This window comes from Achroia grisella, unplaced genomic scaffold, assembly GCF_030625045.1.
Source record: "Achroia grisella isolate CSIRO2021 unplaced genomic scaffold, CSIRO_AGI_Agris_v1 utg3539, whole genome shotgun sequence".
Taxonomy (NCBI): Eukaryota; Metazoa; Arthropoda; class Insecta; order Lepidoptera; family Pyralidae; genus Achroia; species Achroia grisella.
In genome coordinates this window covers 206368-232461 of record NW_026712814.1, presented here as the reverse complement: position 1 = coordinate 232461, position 26094 = coordinate 206368, and the positions used below count along the sequence as shown (strand labels likewise).

Here is a 26094-nt window from a genome sequence, read left to right as displayed (position 1 = left end):
TCCCTGACGGGTCTAGGTAGCGGATTTTGAAAAAGGGCAAGTGCAATAGGTTTCTACAGTTTTTTTTGTGGATGATAATGCAATGGTACACCCGCCTGCGCTAACGGCTTACACTGGCAGGGACTGGCAGGTACACCAGTGGAGGATGATAGGAAGAACATGAGGTCAGGTCAGTTAGCCCATCGTAACAAATTTGGTGAATTCATCACGATGGTTTCCAGGGGGAACCGCGTGGAGTTCAACCTAAAATAGTACATTGCTAGCAATAAGATCATCAGTCCATTACTAAAACCCATTTTTTTTTGCATTCTCCCGCCTGCGCTAACGGTTTACGACCAGTGGAAAATGAGGATGAGGGCAGGTGTTTGTATAAATTCAAAAATTTATCAAGATAATTTCTGGAGGTCAACCTGACATGGTACAAAATCTGAGTCCATATTACTAAATTGTCTCTAAGAGAGTTCTACAGTTCTTATCACCTCAATAATCGAACGAAACCTTTCAAGAAATCAATACTACTAAAAACTCTGAGTTTTAGACTCCAAAATATTGTTTGTAAACAAAAATTATTAATTTCTATATGTCAAAATCTGGTACTAAATTTTAAGAGAGATCCTCATCATCTAATAAGAAATGTTGGATAAGTGCCATCTGTTATGTTACAAATAAGTATTGTGAACCAACATACTGCCATCTACATAGTGCTGAAAAATTTTATTTAGTGCGACTTGGTGTTGTATCCGGTATAAAATAGTTTGTCATTTTTATAACAGAGGGCAGTGCACGGAATAGTAACTCGTTCTCATTGTTTCTACTAGGTGGCGCTAAATTGTAAGCGTTACGAAATAGTTCCAAGAGTATTTTTTAGATGGCGCTGATTATTATTATTAGAGACCAAAATATAATATTTTTTTACTAAAGAACAATTGCTAATTCTTACTTCTTGCAACTGGCAAACAATTCTAATAATATAAATTATCAAATTATTTTTTTATTTACGTTAGATTTAACATTGTTCTAAAACTGAATTAATTATAATCATCATCTGCTTATTTCGATGTATTTTTTATTATTTGTAATTAAAATATGAAATTATTACGTATTCATATTTTTTAAATAATAGGCACTCAAAACTAATAATATAAATTATGATAAATTCAAGGTTTAAATTTATAAATTCATAATCTATTTCAACTACTAGATACTAGATGGCGCTAGGCGTATCAACTTTGTATTAATTCTTACGAAACTTATTAGACTTGAACACCTTTTTAGTTTAATAATTTTCTAATTGGAATAATTATAGTATTTTATTTCTTATTGCACCAATTTTGGTTTGAATGTTTCGTTGTATTATTAGACATTATTCTACTGTAAGAATATGATAAGTTCGATTTATGGGACGTAAAGAGAAACACTCATATGAATCATTCTTTTTATTTTTTAAAATAATTATAGCTAACCGTTTCGGCAATAATAGTTACTATCTCAGTTAATGACACAATAAGCATTTACCGTTGTTAAAATCATATAATTTATTTCACAATAAAAATTAATGGGTTAATTAAATTTGTTCAATAAAATGTAAATTAATAATTATCATTTAACATAAATCAACACTAAACTATCAATAATTACAAAGCATTGCGCACGATGACTACGCGTCCAGTACAAAAAAAATAACTTTTATAAAAATATAATATTCAATAAACACATTCCTGTTTTTAATCTAAATAATAATAATTAATTGAAAACATGGCATCGTTTATTATAATTAAATATAATCGCTAAATTAATATATAACTTAACGTAAATAACTCTATACAATATAATTAAAATGAAATAATAAAAACAATGAATTATTAATTTTAGTCGTGAACACTCGCAATATACGAAATCATATATTTTTATTTACAGAATCACTCAACAATTAGTCTCATCTCCTATATGTCACTAGGGGTCCAAGTATAATAGTTTTGTATACTTATAATGATTTTCTTAAAAGTAGTCATGTCCGTCCCTCAGTGTAAGAGAATATTTGACGAATTGAAAATAATTCTATTTATAATTTCAACATGTATGTATGTTTATTTCGCCTAAACATCGATTAGGTACATAATTATAACGCCACATCACATTTCTAATACGTTTTTATATACATTTCATTTTGTTTAACTTTTAAATACATCATGCCAAACACGAATTTTGACTTGTCACTAGAAGTTAATTTATTCTAATGTCACTAAACGTTATGTAATTTTACAATTTACCTTTATACGCCGAAATAGGTACATAATTTCGAATTTTACATTATTCCTTTCCAAACGTCAAATTTACAATTCATTTATGTAACGCTTTTTACATACCTACCGATTATATTAACTTTTTTGCAATTTTATTTTGTAAATTTAACTTAGGGATTTACAAAATTGCAAAAGAATTAAGTAATTTTTTCAACAAAACCAAATCTACACGTTGCGTGAAGGGTTAAAATTGATATAAATAAGACTAGAAGTACACCAATTAAAATATTCTCGAACAAGTTCTGGAGTTCGGGAAATAAAAGTTGATAATTTTTTTTCAAAAGTAAAATATATAATGTAATGTAAAATACACATAGTAAATGCCTCATGTGACATCAAAGAGGCTAGGCGTAGATATAATAATAACATAGACAATGTTCAATGCGCTGCTAGTGTTTTTAGATATATATTTTTAGTACCGAATCACAGAATTTATTTGTTACCCTGATTTGCTAATTTCATCGAAAATAATAACATTTGCTTAACAACAGCATCCATCATTTGATATCAATTTTATAAACCTAAATGATAATTTTGTTTAAATTTTCTCTACATAATTAATTATATTTTTGTCCATTTCAAAATATATATTACTAATATTTTCAGTGTCAATATTTTTTTTATAGAAAAATATTCATATGTAAAAATGGAAACGACGCATGTAGATATGGGATATATAAAACCCCATTAGGTATACACCAATAATAATTCCATTATCTATGACATTTAAGTACGAGTAAGTACACGGATTTTTTTTTGTATTTATTTGTTTTATTTCGTTGTTCACTACATTTATAACGCAGAACAGACATTTAAATGATCGAGAGCATGAATGCCCTGCATTATAAGAGGACCCGTTTGTAAAAAATAGCTTTTATTGCTCAAAATAAACGCTATTAATTATAAATGGGTCTAGAATTACATTACATTTAATACTAACTTACGATAAGATACATGAAATGGCTACAATGTGAGTTATAATTGAAAACCTGGCTATCCTGTCTATCCTTAATTATTACGAATAATAAACTTGTATATTTCACTAAATATATCATAAAACAAGCTGAAATACAAACAACGTAAGCGACGAAGCGTCAAAAAGAAAAACTTTAACATTCAATAAGGATGTGTAATTTAAATCAACAGCAAGTTAGTTTAAAAACTTAACAATAAAAATGTTATGAATCGGGCGAAAGGTTGTATGGTATAAAAAATCATATAAATCCAGTCAGTTAGGTGTAAATAACTTACAAACATCCAAACATTTACAGTTATAATACTAGCAGGATTAATAATGCTGTATAATAAATACACGTTTATTGTAAATTTGCAATTTCAGTGTAGTCACACGATTCATAACATTTTATAACTTTTTAATAAATAAAAAATGTAATGTAATCGCTAGTTGTTTGTGCGATCTGCCTTTTTGTATTATATCTAATACAAAAATATTGCATCGTTCAAAGCCTGAACGAACGTTCACCATCGAACAAGCGTAATACGCGTTTAAAAACTTCTCAACGAATTTATCTAATAACATAACTATCAATTAACATAAATAATTAACTGTTAACATGAAATTGCCAATTAAACTACAATAATATTAATTGCGTCATATCCATTTTTCTATAAGAATACAGCTAACAGCGCATTATGTTAAATAGTAACTGTGATGTACACCACTAAGTACCACAGTTACGTAATGCTGAAATACAACAGAATCCAGATCTATTGTTACTAAATAACCGAGTTAAAGAATTTAACCCAGTTTCAGATTAGCACTATGGCCAATTTAATGTTATTTAGGCTTTATTATTAATTTTAACGTACACAGCTTAACTACGCATGTTTCATTATAAAATAAATGTAGAAAAATTTTCATTATTTTGTTTTTTTTTTATTTAACATTAAAAAATGTATCCGTCAAAAACTTAAACATAACCTCTGACAACTCGCAAACACGATCTGTTTTAATAACTATTCCTTTTTCGATGATCACAGAAAATACAAATATAGTCCATATCTTTCTGCGACACAATTATATGACTATTTTATTTATGTATAATTTATTGAATACTTTTGTCGTATATTCAAAAGATTTTGACATTTTTAAATTTCTGATCACGAAAATACAACGGGAATATTTATATATTTATATATACTTTCTACATAATATATGTTATGTCGCACAAAAATGTGAACAGTAATACCACATGAACACTTTCTTGGAAACGTAACTTTTGATCTACAAATCTAATGTTAGGATTCACGATCCGTGCTTTTTTGTACAACTCGAGCGACACCCGAGTCCAGTTCCCTAACGCGATGCTTTTATTATTTATAACTTTAAAAATACCAAACGTCCATAAATTTTTCCTTCTACTAGACCTAAATTTAAAACAATACCATTTATACAATATTCATAGGAACTTCTTTTGTTGTTACATTAAATTTATTTATATATTAAATTTATTGAGGACATTTATACAATAATAGCGATCCGTTCACTTTGAATTTTTCAATTGCTTTTATCGAAAAACGGTTTTATATATTAATTATATTTTATTTCAGTCAATATTCCAGTGGAGTCCAAGATTTAACGTTTCCTAGAAAACATAATCATTATCGAGTAGCCTTCCCGTGCTGATGGAACTAGACATTGCGCTCCAAACAATAAGTTAATAATATGCCGAAATGTTTTGTGTTTCATAAATAAAATACTTAATACATTGAAAGGAAAAATTAAATAATAAACTCCCACCCACAACCAAATATCACGATACAAATTATAGTGAATTTTTGGGCTATTGCATTTTGTTTTTTATTTTTATTCATTAAATCGACACAGTATGACAGTAAAATTATTAACCGTACATGATTTACAACTCACTGTGCACACCAATGCCGATATTAATTCAAGAGTCAAATAATTACGTACATTAAAATCAGCTTATTATACCTTACCTATTTTACGATTATACGTAGAATATTACAATTTATGTGTACAAATTTAGAGTACATAATCTAAATAGTACACATAAATTGTCACTTATTTATAATACATGACGATAATATTAAAAGAATTAATATTCGGCAACACTTGACATTCTCTTATAATTAAATTGCAAAATGACTCCGTTTTGCAAACATGGGGAGTCATTTTGCAATTTGTAGTGAACTATAAAACTATTGCAATGGCAACTGCCAGCATCCTAGATGCCTATAGATTTGTTGTTAGATTTATTATAAAGCGGAATGCTTTACTTACTGATCGTATTAAAATGATTCACTGGGCTATTGTGTTTCATTTAAAAGCTTGATTGTGTTATAATAAAAAATAAATTAATATAAGAAATTATTCTCGGGCTGAATATGTCAATATCCGTGTTCATGAAAAGAATGCCTTGTGTTTTTTTGTCTATTCAATGTGATTGTTGTCGAAGATTTTATATTTTTGTTGATATTGTGTTCTGTTCTGCAGTTCTGACTTCGACAGGATTATTTTTGTTGATATTGTGTTCTGTTCTGCAGTTCTGACTTCGACATGTGTCAACATGTTTGTCCTGTATTGGTTGTTCGTAATGTGCAGTGAAAAATCGCTATTCCATTATCCATTAGTTGTTGTTTATTATCAATTATTTATTTACACAAAAACAAAGGTAAGTAACGGCAGTCTTCTGAAATAAAAATAATAATGAATATTCTTTTATACTATATACAATCTATACAAATTATTTGTAAATAATTATTTTCATAAAATTATAGCATTTTAATAAAAAATAAAGTGTTATTTTCGTACGAACATAAGAATATAAACTTTACGTAACGTCTACGTATTTACATTATTATTGGCTAATATGGCATTTATAAAATAAAACTTTACGCCGAGGGGAAGATTATTAGAAATTTATATTGAAATATAATGAAAAAAATAATTGTGTAAAAATAAATTTAAATTTTTCTCTTTTTCTTTTTAAATAGAATATTTATTGTGCGTTCAAAACGTGACTAGCATAAGACGTGTTATTGCGTGAAGAGTTAAAGATAAAACAAATATAATATATTGCAATAATATAACCTATAGAAACTTAATATGCAAAGTAAATATTGCAGTCTCGCTAAATGCGATAAATAGTGCATATAACAGTTTGGCACGTCCAAAGGTTTGTACTAAACTAACATACAATTATCTGCAGATAAAGCTAATAAAAAATAAATATTTCACATTCATAATAATAATAATAATAATAATAATATATGATAACACTCATCTATAACCAAACAAATAATTAATGAAGATTGCACTGTATATTATTTGTCATATGATTCTACACCTAATTACTTGTTCGGGCGAGTTTTTGTTCCATTAATATTATATATGTATATATATTCATTCAACTATTACTCTTTCATATATATTTACAAGAATTTTGTCGCAGCTAATGTCTCATTATTTACAACAGTTAGGTCTATCTACGATTGTAGTTACATTAATAATCATATTTAAATTATTTCCGGCTAAACGAAAATCGTAGTTTTAGTTAGCGCTTCAAAATAAATAATTACCAACCAGAGGCGATTTCACTTGACGCTCCATCGTAAAGAAAAGTTAATTTTGTCTCAACGAATTTGTAATGCTACGTTGCTATAAACTAGATTATTTTCACGATTTATTTTTATACCGAAATCGCATCGGATTAGTAATAGCTGAATTTTCATGGCTGAGGGTTTTGCTGGAGATGGACAGCTTGTTGCGCCGCTTGTTGTGCAGCGTGCGCCGCTTGCTGCATGTGCTGTTGTTGGGCTGCTTGCGCGGCAGCTTGCTGTGCCGCCTGTGCAGCTTGCTGAGCTACCTGCTGTGCGGCTTGTTGAGCTGCTTGCTGCGCTGCAGCTGCCTGTTGAGCAGCTACAGCTTGCTGTGCAGCTTGTTGAGCGGCTTGCTGTGCAGGTGATGGTAAATTAAAACCCAACATTCTCGGATCGTGCAACCTTAACGCTTGCTCCAACCTCTGCTCCTGCGCGATTCTAAATGCTTCAACTAGTTCTGGACTCAACTGCCCGCCCGCATCGTTTGGTGGTTGTGGAGGAAAGCCCCCGTTGTGTCTTAAAGGACTGGGAGCTTCGTTGCCGTGCGCCGCTGCGGCTGCTTGGGATACTGCTAATCGAAGCGCTTCAGCTTGACTTCGCAGCAATGCTTCGGCTTGCTGAATCCTTAACGCTGCTTCGGTCGGTGCTGGCGGTGTTTCAGCTGGGGGCTGCGTTGGCGGCGGTTCTCTTGCTAGCTGCTGCCGCATTGCTGTTACTAGGTTAGCAGCCGCGACTTGTACAGCGTTGGCACCTTCGCCTGGTTGCGCCATCATGTTCGCTGCCGCTGCTGCAATCGCTGCGACCCTCTCGTCTCCGTACGCTTGGTGACCATTATTTGCGGATCGTAAAAGATCTGTTAACTTGTTGACAGCGGCACCGGCTTCTGAGCCCGCTGATGAGGATAATCGGCCGTTCGAAGAAGAATCGGAGTGAGCTGGTGATGGTGGAGCTAAATTTAGGAGACCTGAGCCCCCAGCGGATGCGGATACGGCAGCAAGGAGATCCCGCTCTCTCCTCTCTGCTGCTGCTCGAGAGAGGACGTACTGAGCGGCAAACTGGTGTTTCGGTTCCATTCTCATATGCTCCATGTGTGAAAGGAGACCTGGAAAGTTGTGTTTTAAATAAGCAAAAATATAATTTCTGTATAAATAGACACAGAATCAAAAATTAAAGAATGTTTAGTTGAATCACTTTAGAAGTTTTCGAAAGTACCTAGCTTGTTTTGAAAGCTGTGTTCCGATTAGGGTAAAATATACTAGAGGTAATTCCTCTAGGTACAGTCGTGCATGTACATAGGATAAGAGGCATGACATTATAGTCATGGTAACACATGACAGTGTCGTGGTTTCACATAATAACGTGACGTCCGTAGTGGTGTTCATGGCGACGATTACCGTTTACCATCAGCTTTCTTGCCATTCCAACTACATAAAAAACGCATAAGCGTTACCGCAAGTATGACACAACTGTGTGATGTTCGTGGTACTATTAATAAATTTAAATGATGATCACCGTTTTTCATTACATCGGTCGATAGCTTGTTTACCATTACAGCCACATAAAAACCGTTGTACTTACCACTTTCATGGGTGAACACAGCTTGGCACACGGAACACGGCCACATCCTGAGACTGCTGGTGAGCTGTGTCTCCGGGTGACATGCCAGGTGCTTTCGCAGGGAACCTTCATTCACATAATGCTTCCCACATACAGGACAAGGGTGGTTCGCCGTCCGCCGCTTCGCTATATAAGGATCAGTTGGTTTAGCTTGTGCCGGGTATGGTGAAGTGGCGGGTGGACCTGCGCCATCATCACCAGGATCAGGACGGGTTAGTGGGTTAGAGGAGGGAAAGAAAAAAAATAACAGGTTAGTTCCATTGTTAGTGTAATCACGTGGAAACGACTTTTGCTCATCAGTTCTGCTTGATTCTCCATTACTGATACTTGAATTATCAAATTCAACAAAAATCGTTTCAATCCTTATGAATAGAAATAAACTTAATCAAAACAATAGAATAGTAAATGATGGTGAACGAAATGGTACATTTGAACTTAAAGTTGATAGAACAAAACATTAACCAATTAACGGAACAGAAATGGCAACAAAACGAAGTTGACGTTAGAAAACCGAGGAAAATGTAGCTATTAGATACATAAACAAAACATGTTATGATAATAAAGTTGGAACGCCATCCTAAGAATCTGTCGTGCTCGGGACAAGCAAGAAATGTTTTCAAAACACTCTACCCTACCGATGATGCCGAAACAATAACAGATATACCCTGGATGGAGTTGCAACCAGTTTATTTATTACTAATATTTTATGGAAACGATACGTTTTTGTTTTACCGTTGGATCTAAAGAAACCAACACCCCTCGTGGCTTTGTGCCAGCTGGAAGCTTTTGCTACGGAAAATGTTTGATTACAAAATGTTTTGCTGTTACTATTCCTATTATTTAACTGAGACTGGCAATTTTAACGTACAAACTTCCAGCGACAATCCTTATAAACTAATAAATCCCATTTGCCAGAGCTTGAACAAAAAATCTTATAAAACATTATAATAATAATAAATGTTTATTAACATTAATATTAGCTACCGCTAATGAGATTTCCTTAAAACTAGTTTACATTTAGAGAAAAAAGAAAGTCCCCATAGACGACGTTCTTTTTTTGAACGCTGCTTAAATTCAAATTTAAAAACCGAACGGCCGCATTCGGGAAACTTACTCGCAACACCGGACGCGTTAGGGTCTTTATGCGTATTCTTCATATGTTCTACGAGCGCTTCGCCACCGAATACGACTTTGTGGCATATTGGGCAAGTGGTTGCGGTCGCACCACCGATCATGAGTGCGGCATGTTGCTGCAAAACACCAAGGTGCAGCTGAAGCTCCTGTTCCACCGTGGCGAGGTGGCGATGCGGGCATAGCATTCAAAGATTAGGATCAATACACAAAATACATAAAACAAAAATAACATGTCGAAATGGAATTTAGAAATTATAATAACAGCCAAAATTACAATTTTGATTTAATGTTCGAACTAAATTTTTATAATATGCCAAATGGAATTTAGATAATTAAAAGATAACTTGCCAAATTTCAATTTTGATCGATAAAAATAAAATATAAAATAATAGGCAAATATCATTAAGTCCTGGCCAAATATTAATGATAACACAGTTTTATAATATCGTAACAAACATTATTAATAATATATCTGGGGAAAAAAGATTATATTTAAATAAAAGATAATAATTATGTAATCATTCAAACATTCTCTAGGATTAAGATTATAGAAAAAAATAAAGTATTATATTTTATTTCAATTTAATTCTCCAATCTATACAGTTGAAACCCATTTAATGGAATTTAAATTTGAAAATGGAATAACAGTTTCCAAAGTTATAAATCACTAGGTAATAATTTAAAAATGGAATAATCCGGCATTTAATATCCCGGAAGTATTCCAGAATTTGAAATGGAATTTATATTTTCCTTGAGAATTACCGAATAAGAATAAATAAAGCATGGACTTTGTTAAGATACTGACCTTTGCCGTGTGTGTTCTCAGACTGCTCTCGGTGGCGAAGCCTTTGCCACAGATGTTACAGTGGAAGGGTCTGTTTTTAGCACGTTCTACTTGGGCGTCGTGATTCCTCAGGTGTTGTTGTAGATTGGACAGTTGGATGAAGGCGCGCCCGCAATCTGGCAGGTGACATTTGTACGGCCGCTCGCCTAAAAAACAAAGAAATTGTTAAACACGTGTAAAAAACATAATAATAGGTAATTGGTAATTTCTAAATATTGTAGTAATATTGCTGGTGCCTGTATTCATGTAGGTCTATTACAGATTCTTATGATATGTCAAATATACCGTCAGTTTAGTGCTTTCGATCTAAGAAGAACTGGCAAGAAACTGAGCTCTTATTCTTTTCAAATGAACGTGTACAGGATTACAAAAATTTAGATTCATATATATATATGTCATAATAAATTATTTTAAAATTCAATTTGGAAGAATATTGTGACAAAAAGCATATCCTATTGCATTTCTGTCAATGGCTTTTGATTAGATAAAAGCCGTAATCTGAACAGACCAGTCCCCAAACAGCATCCGTTCACAAGTATGACGGATGAACCAGCCATCATTGCACTCAATCATATTAGAGCATTGACCCTTTAATTATAATAAATTCATTTTTAAAAACTTTTTACAAAAACTCTATTTGACTAATGCTGTGTGCATAGACCACCCAATATTTGGTTGATGAAGTATGCAACGGCAATGGAAGGTATTTATGAAGACGCTTAAAAAGGTCATAATTTAATACGGAAGGAATTCTTAATGGAATAGATGCTCGCCGGATATCTAAATAAAACAAGCTATGTTCTTCTAAGCCAGCATTCGTATGCGATCTTTTTGTAATTGTTATAAAGTTTTGTAATGTTAATCATTCATTAAAAATTCGAAAGGAATTAGGTACGTATCATTTTTAAATATTATAATTTTCCAAAACATAATTCGAAATTTATAAAAATTTATAAATCGAATTGTTGTTTCTGCTATAATTACACATATGTATCGTCGATTAGTTCGTTATTTGACACGTAGTACAACGGTAACCGAAAAGGTTACACAATCGAACGGTAAGAACCAGTTTGGGTGCAAACTGAATAAAACAAACGCGTTCGCGCCAAAAACCGCGACCTAACCCAACGCGCGAAAGAAACCGATGACCGGCGTTCCATTTTTAAAATAAGACCATAATAAAACGAACGCATACTTTTAGCCTGTACTACTGCAAGCAAATGCATAGGTCATTGACTGAGCGCACTCACACACACACGGACACACACACACACACACACACACAGTTAACATTTTATAATGTGCACAGCAATAGTGGGTATCTTTTCTACATAGTCCTTCGATGTATGAGTGTTCGTGATTTTGCATGTCTGAGAAGAATGCGTGTGTATAATACTGGTGCGTTTGTAAGGAAAGATATGGCAGAAATATTTCCTAGATGTTACAAGATAGATATATGGTTTTGTGTTGGGTTTGACATAGCCCAATGTATATGTACGAGCTAGAGCTTGCTAGCTGATAGGGCCCTAACGGTGCGATTGGTTTATTTATTGGCACTAAATTTTATATCTGAGTTTATTAGGTTGCTCGCTAGATAAAAGTGTGGGTAAAATATTACGTTATTTAATACATTTATGACGGGCATAGTTTGTAAGTGAGTGTTTCCGCTTAATTTAATATTGACTTAATTTACAAAGAGGTTTCTTGGTGTGGTATTTCCTGGATGTAACAATATGTGGTAAGTGGTATAAAATGATAGATCGGTGGAGTTTGTGAACATAAGAAGGAAAATCATATATAGGTATATGTGTAGCATAATCATAAATTAGCCTTATTTGTATAAACGATAAAAATAATAAATATACACTGTATGTAAGCGAAGTTAAAAATGGTTTTCAGAATAGACACGGCTTTACCGATTTCAAAGCTATTTTCACTGATGTATATAGAAAGTTTCCCATAACGTTTCATTTCAATTGCCTCACAAGCAAATAAATAACTTTATTTTGTCTTAAATTAATAATAGAACCATTATTATTTATGTCAAGCTTGGGTTTTTTGACAAATAATATATCAGGATAGCTAAAATACAAATATGCAGTAATTAATAATATATTACCTACATTGTTATTTTGACGTAATTATTAAAAATAATCCCACATTACAAATGCCTACAAATAAGGAAACAAAGATAATAATATCTAAATAAAATGTTCCACTACAGTATTATTACACTATTATAAATAGATTAAGTTAAGAAATTTATTATAATTAGATTTAAATTTGAATCAGATGTATTAAATTTAATTATTAAAATTAAGATGTTTATCGTATTATTATTTGTAGATTTATTTTCAATGATATTTTATTATCATTTTTCTTTGCTATCAACGATCATAAATGATTACTGAGAGAATTTTCTCTGTGTTTAACAGAGAAAATTCTTGTATATTAATGTATAATTTTATTTTAAGCAAAACATTTTTGTAGATAGATGTGTGTAACCATTTTTGATCATTTTTTTTATCATAAATAGATACTGAACATTGTTCATAGTCATTTTTTGTAAGTCGGTAAGTACCAATATTTATTAATAAAAATATATTGATGTAATAAAATAAATAAAACAATTAATAAATATAATTACCACACAATAGTAAAAATTTTACGATTTACGGTTTAGTGCGAGAACTACGAATATCGTTATGAAACACACAATTAAATAAATGTTGAAACTACAAGAAAAGTATAAAATACACATATAAAATCTTCTTTAAACTATTCTGAAATATGTAAAATATATAATTCAATAATAAGAGTTAAAAAAGTAATGATAATAACATACTACACTAACAGATTATACAAAAACATATTTTTAGATACTCTCTCATTCAAATGTATTTATATCAGTTGTCTAGAAGCCATAACACAAGCTCTGCTTAGTTTGAGACCAGGCTCTCTGTGTCCTGGGATATAGTTATTATTATTATTCTGTAGTGTGTGTAATGTTTTATTTATGCATTATTTTTTTTCTGCACTCTTTCACTAAAAGTGTGTGAAATTTCATACTCTGCCGTTCACGTAATTTTTGTAAAAAGATGTAGGTACAAAGTTTTGTTTCTATTTCTATTCTATTCACAAATATCATAAACGCGAAAGTTGTTTGTTGCTCTTTCACGCAAAAACTACTGAACGGATTTTGATGAAACTTAACATATATATCTTATGAAAATAACACATAAATTTTATGCGAGTGAAAACGCGTGCACAGATAGTGTTTTTATTTTTGTATGCATATTAATTTATATAACTGTTTTTTTCTGTGAGAGGAGCAATAAAGAGTTATCACTTTTTTTCCTATGAAAATAGGGTTTATATTCATTCTTGTTTTAATGTAAACATTTCCGGGTATGCACACTACTGTAAATTGAGGTTGTGACGCCATTTTTCAATCTATACAACCTACGCGCTCAAACGACCAGCGTGATCTGAACTCCGTCTACGAGCTTTAACACTTGAAAGCCCTACTTTCCAATACGGGCAAGATACGCGAGGCGGGTCATTGGTAACTGGCCGGTTTCTCTATGGGTATTTTTGTTATTTCTCTATGAATAAATGTAGGGAAGGGAAAGGCGTTCGCCTTAGCACAGTTTACATGATGCACGATGGTCTAAGGATGCCATTTGTGAATATTGATTTCGGATGCGTTCAAAACAATATAATTAAAAATAAAAAACAAATAGGCATTCTAAATTTAAATGTTAACAATTAACTTTTAAATTTGGAATAGGAATAGAAATAAGACTAAGAAATTAATTTTATACATGAAGAATTCTAAATTTGAATTATAATCTATATTAATATTATAACTACGAAAGTCAACTTGACGAATAAACGGCTGAACAGATCTTAATGAAATTTTAATTATAAGTACAGAAAAAATTGTGGGTAATATTTAACATTAAGATATAATATCGGTCACGAAAACCTTTCAAAAATCAAAACCATAAATATAATAAACGTTCTTAGTATTGAAAATCAGGTCTAGCGTGTTCACAAAACTATAGGCAGGCCGCGGAGCAGCCTACGCATTTGATTTACATACAAAAGTACTTCCCTGCTAGTAACACAAGCACCTTTCGACTAACGCGTAGGCATAAAGCATTTCTTGTAACCATTTTAGATGTGTTTAAAAAAAATAAAAAAAAAGAACGAAATAAAAAAAAAATTAAAAAGACTGTAGATGCTAGAGATGTGAATTATCCATAGAGTAAAATATTGAAGGAGCTGTTTTATAGTAGATGTAAGTTTTTTGTAGTAAAACACTTTGTTCTTATATACTGAGTGCATAATAAAATACTTTTCATTTGCCTTTGCCTGTCCATTTCTCTGTTCGTTTGATTACGTTAATCTCAGACACGACTTAACCGATTTGAATGCGTTATCCACTGATGTAGTATAGGTACATATTGAATATTTTTATTATTCTGGACGGTTCACAAATATATAACTCATAAAGCATTATGCATTACTATTCCTAATAGCATATGTGCGTTATTACGAGCTCAGCTAATATTAAGTAAGATTTTTTTAATTTTTTTTTAATTATAAATCTATATATAATACCTACACCTTTTTTATTTTTTACAAAATCATTTGTGTAATAAATCAGTAATAATTTTTATAGCGTATAATTTATTTTTTACCTTTTGATTACAAAGCAAAACAAAGTGAAACATTTAGATGCAGAAAATAATAACTGACACTTTCGTAATTTAAAAATATAAAATAATAATGCCAAAGGCCAAAAAATGTATTCCAAAATCAAAAATAAATTGCAGAAAGCGGAACGTATAGTCGATTTTAAAACACGACAGGCCGACGGGTGCGAGCGTGTAACGAATTTATTTTTGAATTTGGAACGCAGAGTTACGCGCCATTTTGACTTGTGCCCGTATAATTCTCGCATGTTTCCACTCGTTATTAATTTCATCGTATAGCCGTTACTACTGATTCTTTTGTCATATCTAATGGTTATATAATTTAGCTATTGATATATCTCTATTTATAATAGTTACATTCTACCACTATTAAAACTTTAATCGGAATAAAAAGTGCAAATATCTATATCATTCTCCAGATATTTCGTTTTATATAATTGGACTTACGTGAAAAGCACTACGGACATCACGTCATCATATGACGACCGTGATAATATCACTCATGCATTGCCATTTCTGCAGACTAGATATCATGCCTCATTACCCTGTAATTTCCCTGTTATATGAACCGAAACACAGATTATAAAGCAAGCTGCTTAGAGGCAGGAATAAGTGGAGATATACAGAGGAAGTTGACGGCAGACGACTTTGTATTCAGTCTATGTAGGTAAATACTTTAGCAACTCTTGTAAAATTTGGCGCGAAATTTGAAAAAAGAACAACAAAACTCATTTGTGTATTTATATTATAATATTATTACATAATTATGTTTTTAGTCATCAATTATTATTAATTGACAACAAGAATAATAATGTGAAAGACGTGGAATTATTCAATTAACATTAAAATTATTGGTTATTACACGCGGTCACACCATATAATTAATTAAGACTGACCACTGCGCCTATAAATCTAAATATTTGTATAATCTACAGAAACCATGGCGATCGGGAAATTATATAAGGGAAATACATAAAATTAATAGTGCATTTATCAGAGCCATCGGAAATTTAAATTATTGGGCACGAATTTGCGTGCACACATGGTTAGTGCAGACCCCGGGCGCCCCCTCGGTCGGGGGGGAGGGGGCCGGCTGGGAGGGGTCGGGGTCACGCACTCCCCAAACTATTTCCACCCTCGCCCCCAACTATTTGGGGTGGGTTACAGCAAAAAAATATTCCACCTGCGTTGGACGGGAATTCGGTATTGGCATTTAAATATCGAATATTCGAACGGCCATTTTGTTCAGTTTTATAGACGACTAGGTGACACCCGCGGCTTCGTCTGCATATAATTAGTATTTCGGGATTTTTTTAAAGTTTTTTATTCGTAAATATTTAGTATAATTATGATGAGTTTTATACATCTTAGTTCAGATATTATTAATTCCCCATATAATCATTTAATAACTATTTCACCCACTTCAAGTTTTTTGCGACAACAAGTAGCCTATGTTCAGGTCGAAAATCCAATCTCCTTACCAAAATAAATCAAAACTGGTTCATTGGTATGGTATAGTCAAATATGGTAGAGACAGATATACAATTAGAGAGAGTTTAGCTATCGTGAGAGTAGTTATTACCCGCTACTTCTTCATTCTTTTTGAGATAAAAGATCTATGTATTCTCTAGAGATACAACCGTTACATCTTTAATTAAGATTTGATTAACTATTTAGTTGTGAAAATGTAAAAAACAGACATACATACTTTCGACTTATAAAATTATATTAAGTATAACAAACATGAATTAATGTAGTGTGGTTAGAAAATAACGAATGGGCACTTAAATTTTTTTTTATTTGTAAAAACAGCAGAGAATGGCGGAGTTAGCGAGTGAGGGCAATAACAAGTATTCTCAGGGCGCCTGTTCAGCTTCCCACGCCAAAAGTTTTATCTCCGACATTCCTTTTTTCTCTTCTCTCTGCACTTTTTTTTTAATTTTCAACGCGGCGCTATCTCGCGAATGCTTCAGTGGTCAAATAAAAACTTAAGGAGTTTCAAGGAGCAAAGAAACACTCGGAGACTTCATTCGGGTTTTTATTTTTAATATTTTAATTTTTTTATAACTTGATTAAAGATAAAAGATTATAAATAAATCCTTATTTTAAAAGAGTAGTGAGTGATTATTGATTATATACTGTTTTTATTTTGATAATAAATCAGTGTGTGAAAATTATTATTTAGTTACATAAATTAAATATAAATGAATAATATGTATAACAATATGATTCATTATGTCATAGTAAAGAAAAGCTGTATATAATGTAGTGTATATACTGTATGTAATAAAGAAAGTACAAAAAGACTTGCATAATTGACTAAATATCCTACATAAATAAATAAGTACTGAATTGGAATTAGAATTTGATAAATTCAAAATAAAGTCTACCACATTTATAATTAAGTTAGAGTATAAAATTTGTAATGGTATAAAAGCTCATTACTTTATATGTAACTATGCATTCAGTTGAAATTAAAATTGACGTTGAAACAAAAGAAAAACTACAAAAGAATACCCATAATTAAATTACAAAATGTATAAATTAAAAATCGACTCCACGCATTTAAAACACGAAGCAGTCAAGTTAAGAAAGATAGCCAACTCCTGAAAGGGGTACTCGTTTCAGGGAACAGCAAAAAGATTCAAAAGGCGGAGCGGGCGCTGAAAAAAGAAATGGGGAAAAATGCAAAAGGAATAAGTAGTTGGCAAGTTTTCTTAAAGTTGGAGCGTCTGGTTTAAGTAAGGGCTGCCACTAATGACTTCGCTTGTTTGTTTTATCTTAAAGCTGTATTTCGTACAGTTTTTGTAGAAAAAAAACGAGTTTCTCTTCTACCGTATTATTTTAAATGGGACAGTTTGTTTGTTTGTTAAGTTTATACACTTAAACTGCTGAGTTGAACATGATGATTTTTTGTATAGAGATAGATGACTTTGATTTAGTTACAATTTTGCAAGATTAATATTTAAATATTAAAAAGAGATTAATAAATAATGTTGACTAAATAAATAGTAACGCGAGTAAAACCGAATAGTATTAGCTAGTAACATTTTATTATAAGGAAAGTAAATTCAGGAACCACTGCAACGATTTGAGAAATTCTTTCAGTCTTTGAAATTACATTGTTCCAGACAGATCTCGACTATATAAAATGTTAATATAAATTATATTCAGAACACATAAAGTTCTCAGTACCTGGATAAAACCGTGGCGTACCACTAGTAATTTAAATAAAGTGTTAATAATTTAAGATAAGATTAATTCTCAAACAAATAAAATCAGTTATAATTACTACACAAAAATATATTATTATATACGCGTCAACCCTATCGCGAACAATGTTCAAGTCTAAAAAAAGATATTCTGAAATTGGAGAGCTGAGGGTAGATTTAAAAATTCATCTGCAGCGTCTCTGAATTCTGAATCGAATATTGAGATTCATTCCCCCGCGGTGCGAAGTTAAGCGTTCTTTTACATCGTTTAGATAAAATTCACCTGAAATTTTAAGTGTTTACAGGAAAATGGCAAAACATTTACTATTTTTTTTTGTAATAATGTAAATCACGATGGCTCAGTCTGTGTAAATTGTATTTATATGCGAAGTGTTGTAGACGTACTTTTTCATTACTAAATGCCTATATGGATCTTGACAAAATTTGATGGGAAGACATATCACGATCACGAGGACGGACACAGGGTATCTTATTTTATAAAAGGTGATTAAATAATAAAAGTTTTAATATATAAAGCATGTAAGTAAAAATACTAATAATAACTTTCATACCAATACACTTCGTTCAATTCAATAAACTATAATTAATCCAATATTTTTTCAAAATTCGAACACAATCCGTTGACTAATATTCGAATTTTGAATTTTGAATGAGTTGTTACATTAACAAAGTAACCTAGACATTCCCTCGAACAAATACAATTGACCGTTGGCAATGATTCATAAAACTAAAATAATACAATTCAAATTTCGAACCTTCTGTTCCGTATGCCTTGATCCGTTTTTTGTCCCAAACTAACCCTTTGATTACCTGTCCCATTATCCCGGACGGAGGGTCCGGTTTGTCAATCTCTATTTAGTTTTTGCGTTGCACAATTTTAATTATTATTTTAGCAAACTCAAACTATTATTAATTTTGAAGAATTGAGAATAGTTCTGGCTATGTAGCTGTTCGTAAATTTTATTATGCCAAGTTTTATGCAATTTTATATATTTTTTTACTCATTTAACAATTTAGTTTAAAAGCTAATAGGTATTATAGAATGTTATGACTAAGTATTATATTATGAAGTAAATTCAATTAAATGAGTTTTTACTCAATTTTATGCATTAATTTAAAATCAATCCAAGAAGATTTAAAATGTATTTACAAGAACTTTGACAGTTTATTTTCAAATCTCAATGATATTGAAAAATAAATTAAAATAACATCCATCATGTTTTAGTTTATCAAAATTATATATATTAATTAACATATAAAAGAGTAAGGATACTTATAAAATACTACTTTATAAATAAAAATATAGTTCATCATACATGCAGTTATTTTATATACCTACAATTGTATATTACAGCAAAATTGTTGAACACAAATGCACGATTGCGCACTTTAGAGATTGGGTGGTGGGTCCATTCAATGGTTTGAGATAACAGACCACAAAGGGTGAAATTTCGCGATCCGTCACACTATTATTACCGAAAATTCCAATGGACAATGACCTCTAAAAAAGTGGCCTGCAGCTGCCCAGGACAAAACTGGCATTTGTTAGCCAATATTCCGAAAATAATAGTCGATACGCCATTATTATGCTAATGTGGGTATTATTTTACAGGTAGGCAGATCTTCCGGGACAGTTGGTTATTGTGACCCCAACTCGGATGTTTGGAGAGTGCAGCGCAGTTGAAGGGTTAACATTTTTTGTGGCATGTTTGACCGTTAACGTGTCTAATTTGATGAATTATGCTGCATGTGTTGTTTATGATGTGTTATGAACATTGATGAATATTTTTATTTCATATTTCAATGTTCGAATAAATCACTTTTCTACTTAGATTAACATACGTCAATAATTTATTAACTTAAAAGTGCATATCGAAAACTTTGCACATTTTTTTATATACATGAAATTGCAAATATACTGACTGTCCATTTGGTGGTAGGTGGTAACAGTCGCCTATAAATATGAACAGTACAACTGACTCATGTGTTACTATTCCAGAGTACTAAGATGTCATGCTCCCGTACCCTATAATTTCTCTGTGTCCTTTCAACTGATACATGTCTTAAAACAAACTGCTTGGTAAACTATGTGAGACTGAGATACTGAGATATCCATGCACACGACTTTATAAGCATACTAGCTATCTGCCCCAGCTTCGCACAAGTGTACACGTAATGTATATATATAAACCTTCCACTTGAATCACTCTATCTATTGCTAAAAGCTACATTAAAATCCGTTGCGTAGTTGAAAAGATATAAGCGAAAAGCCGGCGGAAGCGACTTTATTTTATACTATGTAAAGATAGGCAACCTCAATAAAACCTCGATAGAGGCGATCGAACATAATTCAAATTGAAAATCGAACACAAAGCGCAATTAGCGTTAAAAATGCCGCCAAAATTATTCCAACCAATTAAAATGCACCGCGTCATCTTATCCCCGCTAACACATCGGCCGATTGTTCCAAAATTGAATTTTAATCACCGATTCTTTGCTCACAATAGCTTTCGACTCACCTAAGAAAGCCAAAAAATAAGGAAAATGGGGAAAATTACTCTCGTCGGGCGAGTTCGATCGTATTGAGTGAATGGGGCTCACGGAGCAATTATCTCGAGTATCTTTTGAGTTTAAATTAAGTGAAAAAACTTTTGAGTTTTTATACGAGGGCAGAGGTTCAATCGGTTGTCTGTGGTATTATAGGATTGTATTGAAGTCAGTCAGATAATTATAATATAGATTTTTAAAATGATATTTTAACAACATACTATTTATATACCTACAATAATATAAATAATTGTTTATATATAATATTCCTCTATTGTTTTATACTGTTGTTACTGCAAGTACCTATTATATAGCAATTTAAAAAAATGACCCTTAAAAAACATTAATATAAAAACTTGACGTTCATAAGCGAGTAAAATGTCCTACATGAATAAATGATTTTTGATTTGAATTGTGTATATGTGAATATACAAAAATGAGTAATTTGAAGGTATTGTTTTGAAATGACAAATAAATGTGCGAAATATAAATGATTCCTAAATTATGTATATTATATATAATATCCATAAATGTTTTTGCCATTGAGTGCATGCTAAAAAGTCAAATTGATTACAATTAGCTTTAATATTTTCAATATGAACATCATTAGAATCTAAATGTATCTACCGATAAATAACTTAACCCTTTCGAACCGCAAAGGTCGCTAGAGCCCGCACGCAACAAAATCTAAAGGCGTTATATATCTAGTTATTTTTGCTAAACAAAACCAGTTTCGGCCGGTAACGTGCGGTATTGCACAGTCGAGTACCGTTACCTCGCATCTGGTACCTCTGATGCAACTTTTGATGTCTATAATAACATAATAGTGCACTTATCCGCTGACACAGAACTAAACTCGTGAATAATCGACGTTTATTCCTTTTATACTTCCAAAACAATGATTTTTTCTATTAAAAAGACAAAGACATAAAATTTGCATGTCATAACATTTTTAATTACTGAACACATTATTTCTATTGTCTTTACAGAGGGCTATAATTAAATTAAAAAAGTGGAAGCAACACGCAATCCGATTCTTTGTTGCTAATTAAAGAAACGGCTTTGCAATGAAAGAAACACTTTAAGTAGCAAGTTAGGAGTTGAAAAAAAAAAGAAACAAAAAAGACAAAAGACGGCGCGCTAGGGATTTGAAAACAGAACGAGAGCGAGTTTGCATGTTTGCGTCAGTCTGCGGGATTCCATTTTTGAATTATTTTTACGAACTGTGTCACGATTTTAATGTCCTTTGTTTTTTGTAGTCTATTGTTTTCAATTTATATTTTTTTTGTCAGAAAATTACTAATTATTCTAAATTAATTATTTAAGTATCTAGAGATAGAATTTATATACTAAAATGCTATTAATTTTGAATTTAGTCTTAGTATCTACATATATATAAAGTTTATATACTGAAATGCTAATGTTTATAAGCATGAATTCGTTTGTTCATTTTGAGACAAAAATTACTAGATGAATTCGTATAAAACTTAGTACACAGTTAGATAATATTCTATACCAACAAATTGATATTTTTTACCCGTATTCACGCAAGCAGCGCCGCGGAATATAATTATATATACTAATTTTAAAGATAATACTTTTATACATTTCAGGTTTGGACATACAAAGTACTTGCACGGTGAACATCTGTTACATTCGGATGTTACCAAAAATCCTGGTAAAAAATCAGTACTTGGATATTGATGAGCGTGTTCCGGTTTTTTGGAGATTACCATTTATATAAAAAAAAACGATCTTTATGACCGGGGCGAATCAAACCATCTGTTACCAGTTTTTGTTCCGTATCGATTTGTTATCGATCAGCCTTTTATTAATATTGATCTTAATAAAAATGAGTTTGATACAATCTAATTATATAGTAACCTATATATATGTAGATAGATATACAGTTGGGAAATATTTTCGAGTATAGAAAGATGCAAATATAATATACATAAACATGTATACATCCTTACTAATATAATAAATGCGAAAGTATCTCTGTCTGTCTGTTTATCGCGCTTTAACGTCAAAACTACTAAACCGATTTAAATGAAATTTGCTACAGATATACTCTAGACCCTGAGAAGGGACATTGGCTACTTTTTAATGCAAAAAACGGTTGAAAGGGGAGATAAAGGGGGGGGTGTTGTATGGGAGTATCGTCAGTTTTTAAAGCTAGAAGCTAGAATTTCATATATTAGGCTAATGATTAAATATGAACAAATATGACATTCAAGGCTTTCAATACTTTTATATACTTGGCAGAAGAAAAAACCATGTTTTCCAAACTTGATACATTTTCTAAAAGAATAGAATAAAACATAATGTAAAGATCTAGAACATTCTATTCATGGCATTTAAAATGCATATTTGAAAAGCAGTAGGAAATCTGTATTTCTCTAACGATATTGTTTCGCTCGTGTCTCCTCATTGTACTCGCTTAATTGTGATGTAAAATCCGCCATCTTTGTTTTACAAATGGTGTCCTCGATTTGTTATACCGTCTTGTCTATGGTTGGTGGGGAAAAAACGTTAAATAGGCAGTTAGAACACGGCAACACTACGTGTAATGGAGTACTTTGTAATCTGCATAACTACCTAATGTTTTATGTTTGTTCATTGTATTTTTAGATTTTCACAATTTATACTTCCTATGTTATTATCGCTTATTAACATCATCATTATTCAATTATCTATTAATAATAATAATAATTTTATATATTTATTACAAAAATGCTATTAATCTTGACGACCTCGGTGGGCTGTCGGTCTAGCACACCGCTTTACGACCGATGGTCGCGGGTTCGATACCTCGCACGGCACAAACATTTGTATTCATGACTATGATTGTTTGTATCGATCTGGGTGTTTTCTATGTATGTATTTACAAAAAAAAAATATTTCTATGTATATGTATCAGTTATCTAGTATCCATAACACAAGCTTTAGCTAGCTTAACTTGGGTCTAGATGACGCTGTGTGAATTGTCCTGAGATTATTATTATTATTCTTTTTTTTTCTCAGCTTTTGCTGGTTATTTATTTATTATTATTATTAATCTTACTAATATTATAAACGTGAAAGTTTGTGAGTATGTATAGATGAATGTTTATTATTTTTACACAAAAACTGAACGGATTTTAAAGAATCTGCAATAATACAGCTTATACATCAGAATAACACATAGGTCTATATATTGTATGCGTGTGTAAACGCGGGCACAGTTAGTTTATAAATACTTAATTCCTACTATATTTAATAAATAAATATTTATAAGAAATCACAGCAGCATATCAGGGTTTCAATTTAACCAGCATTGTAGTATACACATTATTCTAATTATAAAATGTATTTTATAATACTTACGTAATTATTAATTATAAAATACATAATTTTAATGATAAAATAATTGAAAATGTTTTCAATAATTCGAAATTTAAATTATGTACCTACCTAAATAAATTCTAATTAATAAATAGGATTAGGATTTTTCCTCATTTGCAATTAAAATTTTCAAATATAGAATTCTTCATTGAATGCATTTCTTTACAATTCAATTTATTGTAGTAAATAATAGTACATAATTAAGTTATTTAGATGCACAATACTTAAATGAGGACGCGGCACGCGCATTATTAACTCGCGACAGGAGTTCCTGTGTGAGAGACATGCATATGTCGGATGATGTCATTTAATGAACAGATAAATCATTTTTATTTTTTTCTGGTATACATATTTTGAATACAGAATTTCTATGTTCGAATTTTGAATATCGCGCGCAATTCCGATCTTTATAATATTATTCCTAATTTATATAAAACTAGCTTTGCCTGCGACTTCGTTCGCGTGGAATAGACGACTAATGACGAATTTCCGTAAAAGCTTTCATTCTCTATTACAAACTTTAAATGTTATATTTTTATATATTTAATTAACAGTTTAAAAAAATAAATGTCAAGCATCTACCTTTAAAAATGACGATAGTTCCATACAACCTTTCATCGCCTGTTCAACTCTTTTTTTGCATGAATAAGTAGCCTATGTGCTTTCTCAGGATCTACACTATCTGTGTACCAAATTTCATTTAACGCGGTTCAGTAGTTTCGGCGTGAAAGCGCGACATACAGAATTATCTTCGCATGTATAATATTAGTAAGGATAAGAATTAAAAAATAGAGCGTTATTAAAAATGACTCGTTCTATTTTGAAATTGGTCAGTTAACTTAAGTGTTATTTTCATATATTTGATAATTGAGTTTCTTGCCAGTTCTTCTCAATTGGATCTATATACCGAACTGGACGGTAGGGAAAAATAATTATAATGTAAAAACTTGACGTTCATAAGCGGCTAAAATGTCCTACATGAATAAATGATTTTGAATTTCGGATTTTGATTTTTTTAAATTCTGTAATACTCATTATTATTATAGATTTATTGTAGCTACCGATTAGTTAAGCCAATCTGTCGAGGCCTATCAAATTGGTAACATAAGGCAAATATGTATAGCATATGCAATTTTTATAAAATTCTAAGCAAATGAATGTTCTATTACATAACATTCCACTGAAGAACTAAGATTCTTAATTCTTCAATGGCTTAACAAGTTGTCATGGAATCTAAATATATATAACTCAAAGGTGACTGACATAGTGATCTATCAACGCACAACCCAAACTACTGGACGGATCGGGCTGAAATTTAGCATGCAGGTAGATGTTATGACGTAGGCATACGCTAAGAAAGGATTTTGATTAATTCTACTCCCAAGCGGATGAAATTGGGGATGAAAGTTGGTATGAAACTTTGTCAATTTTAAACCGATCGGGCTGAGACTTTGCATGCATAAAGCTACTACGACGTAGGCATCCCTTAAGAAAGGATTTTGATAAATTCCACCCTTAAACGGATAAATTAACGCGAGCAAAGCCGCGGGCAAAAGCTAGTGTAACATGCACATATTAATTACTGAATTTTTATTCCAATCATAAGTAAACGAAGTCGCGGGTACAAGCTACTAGAAACTGTCTAAGAAAAAGAAAAAGCCCCTAAAATGAGGCATATGGCAGAACAATAGTTATCACGGCACAGGGGCCGCTCGTAAGAA

At 31.5% G+C, this 26094-nt stretch overlaps 1 protein-coding gene across 13 annotated transcripts in view; it reads right to left on the bottom strand.

Moving 5' to 3' along the window:
• Positions 1 to 2303: 2303 nt before the first annotated feature.
• The window catches only part of LOC131843881 (zinc finger protein 628-like), a 117998-nt gene continuing 94207 nt past the window's right edge, over positions 2304 to 26094 (bottom strand). For 12 of the 13 annotated variants that reach the window (XM_059192650.1, XM_059192647.1, XM_059192652.1 and 9 more), the window contains 4 exons: positions 10447 to 10631; positions 9622 to 9787; positions 8469 to 8690; positions 2304 to 7992 (listed from right to left, as the gene is read on the bottom strand). In XM_059192650.1, the coding sequence (XP_059048633.1) occupies positions 7019 to 7992; positions 8469 to 8690; positions 9622 to 9787; positions 10447 to 10631 (1547 nt within the window). In that variant the 3' untranslated portion in view covers positions 2304 to 7018. The remainder of the gene's footprint in view (positions 7993 to 8468; positions 8691 to 9621; positions 9788 to 10446; positions 10632 to 26094) is intronic. The other variant, XM_059192654.1, reaches the window with a different exon arrangement.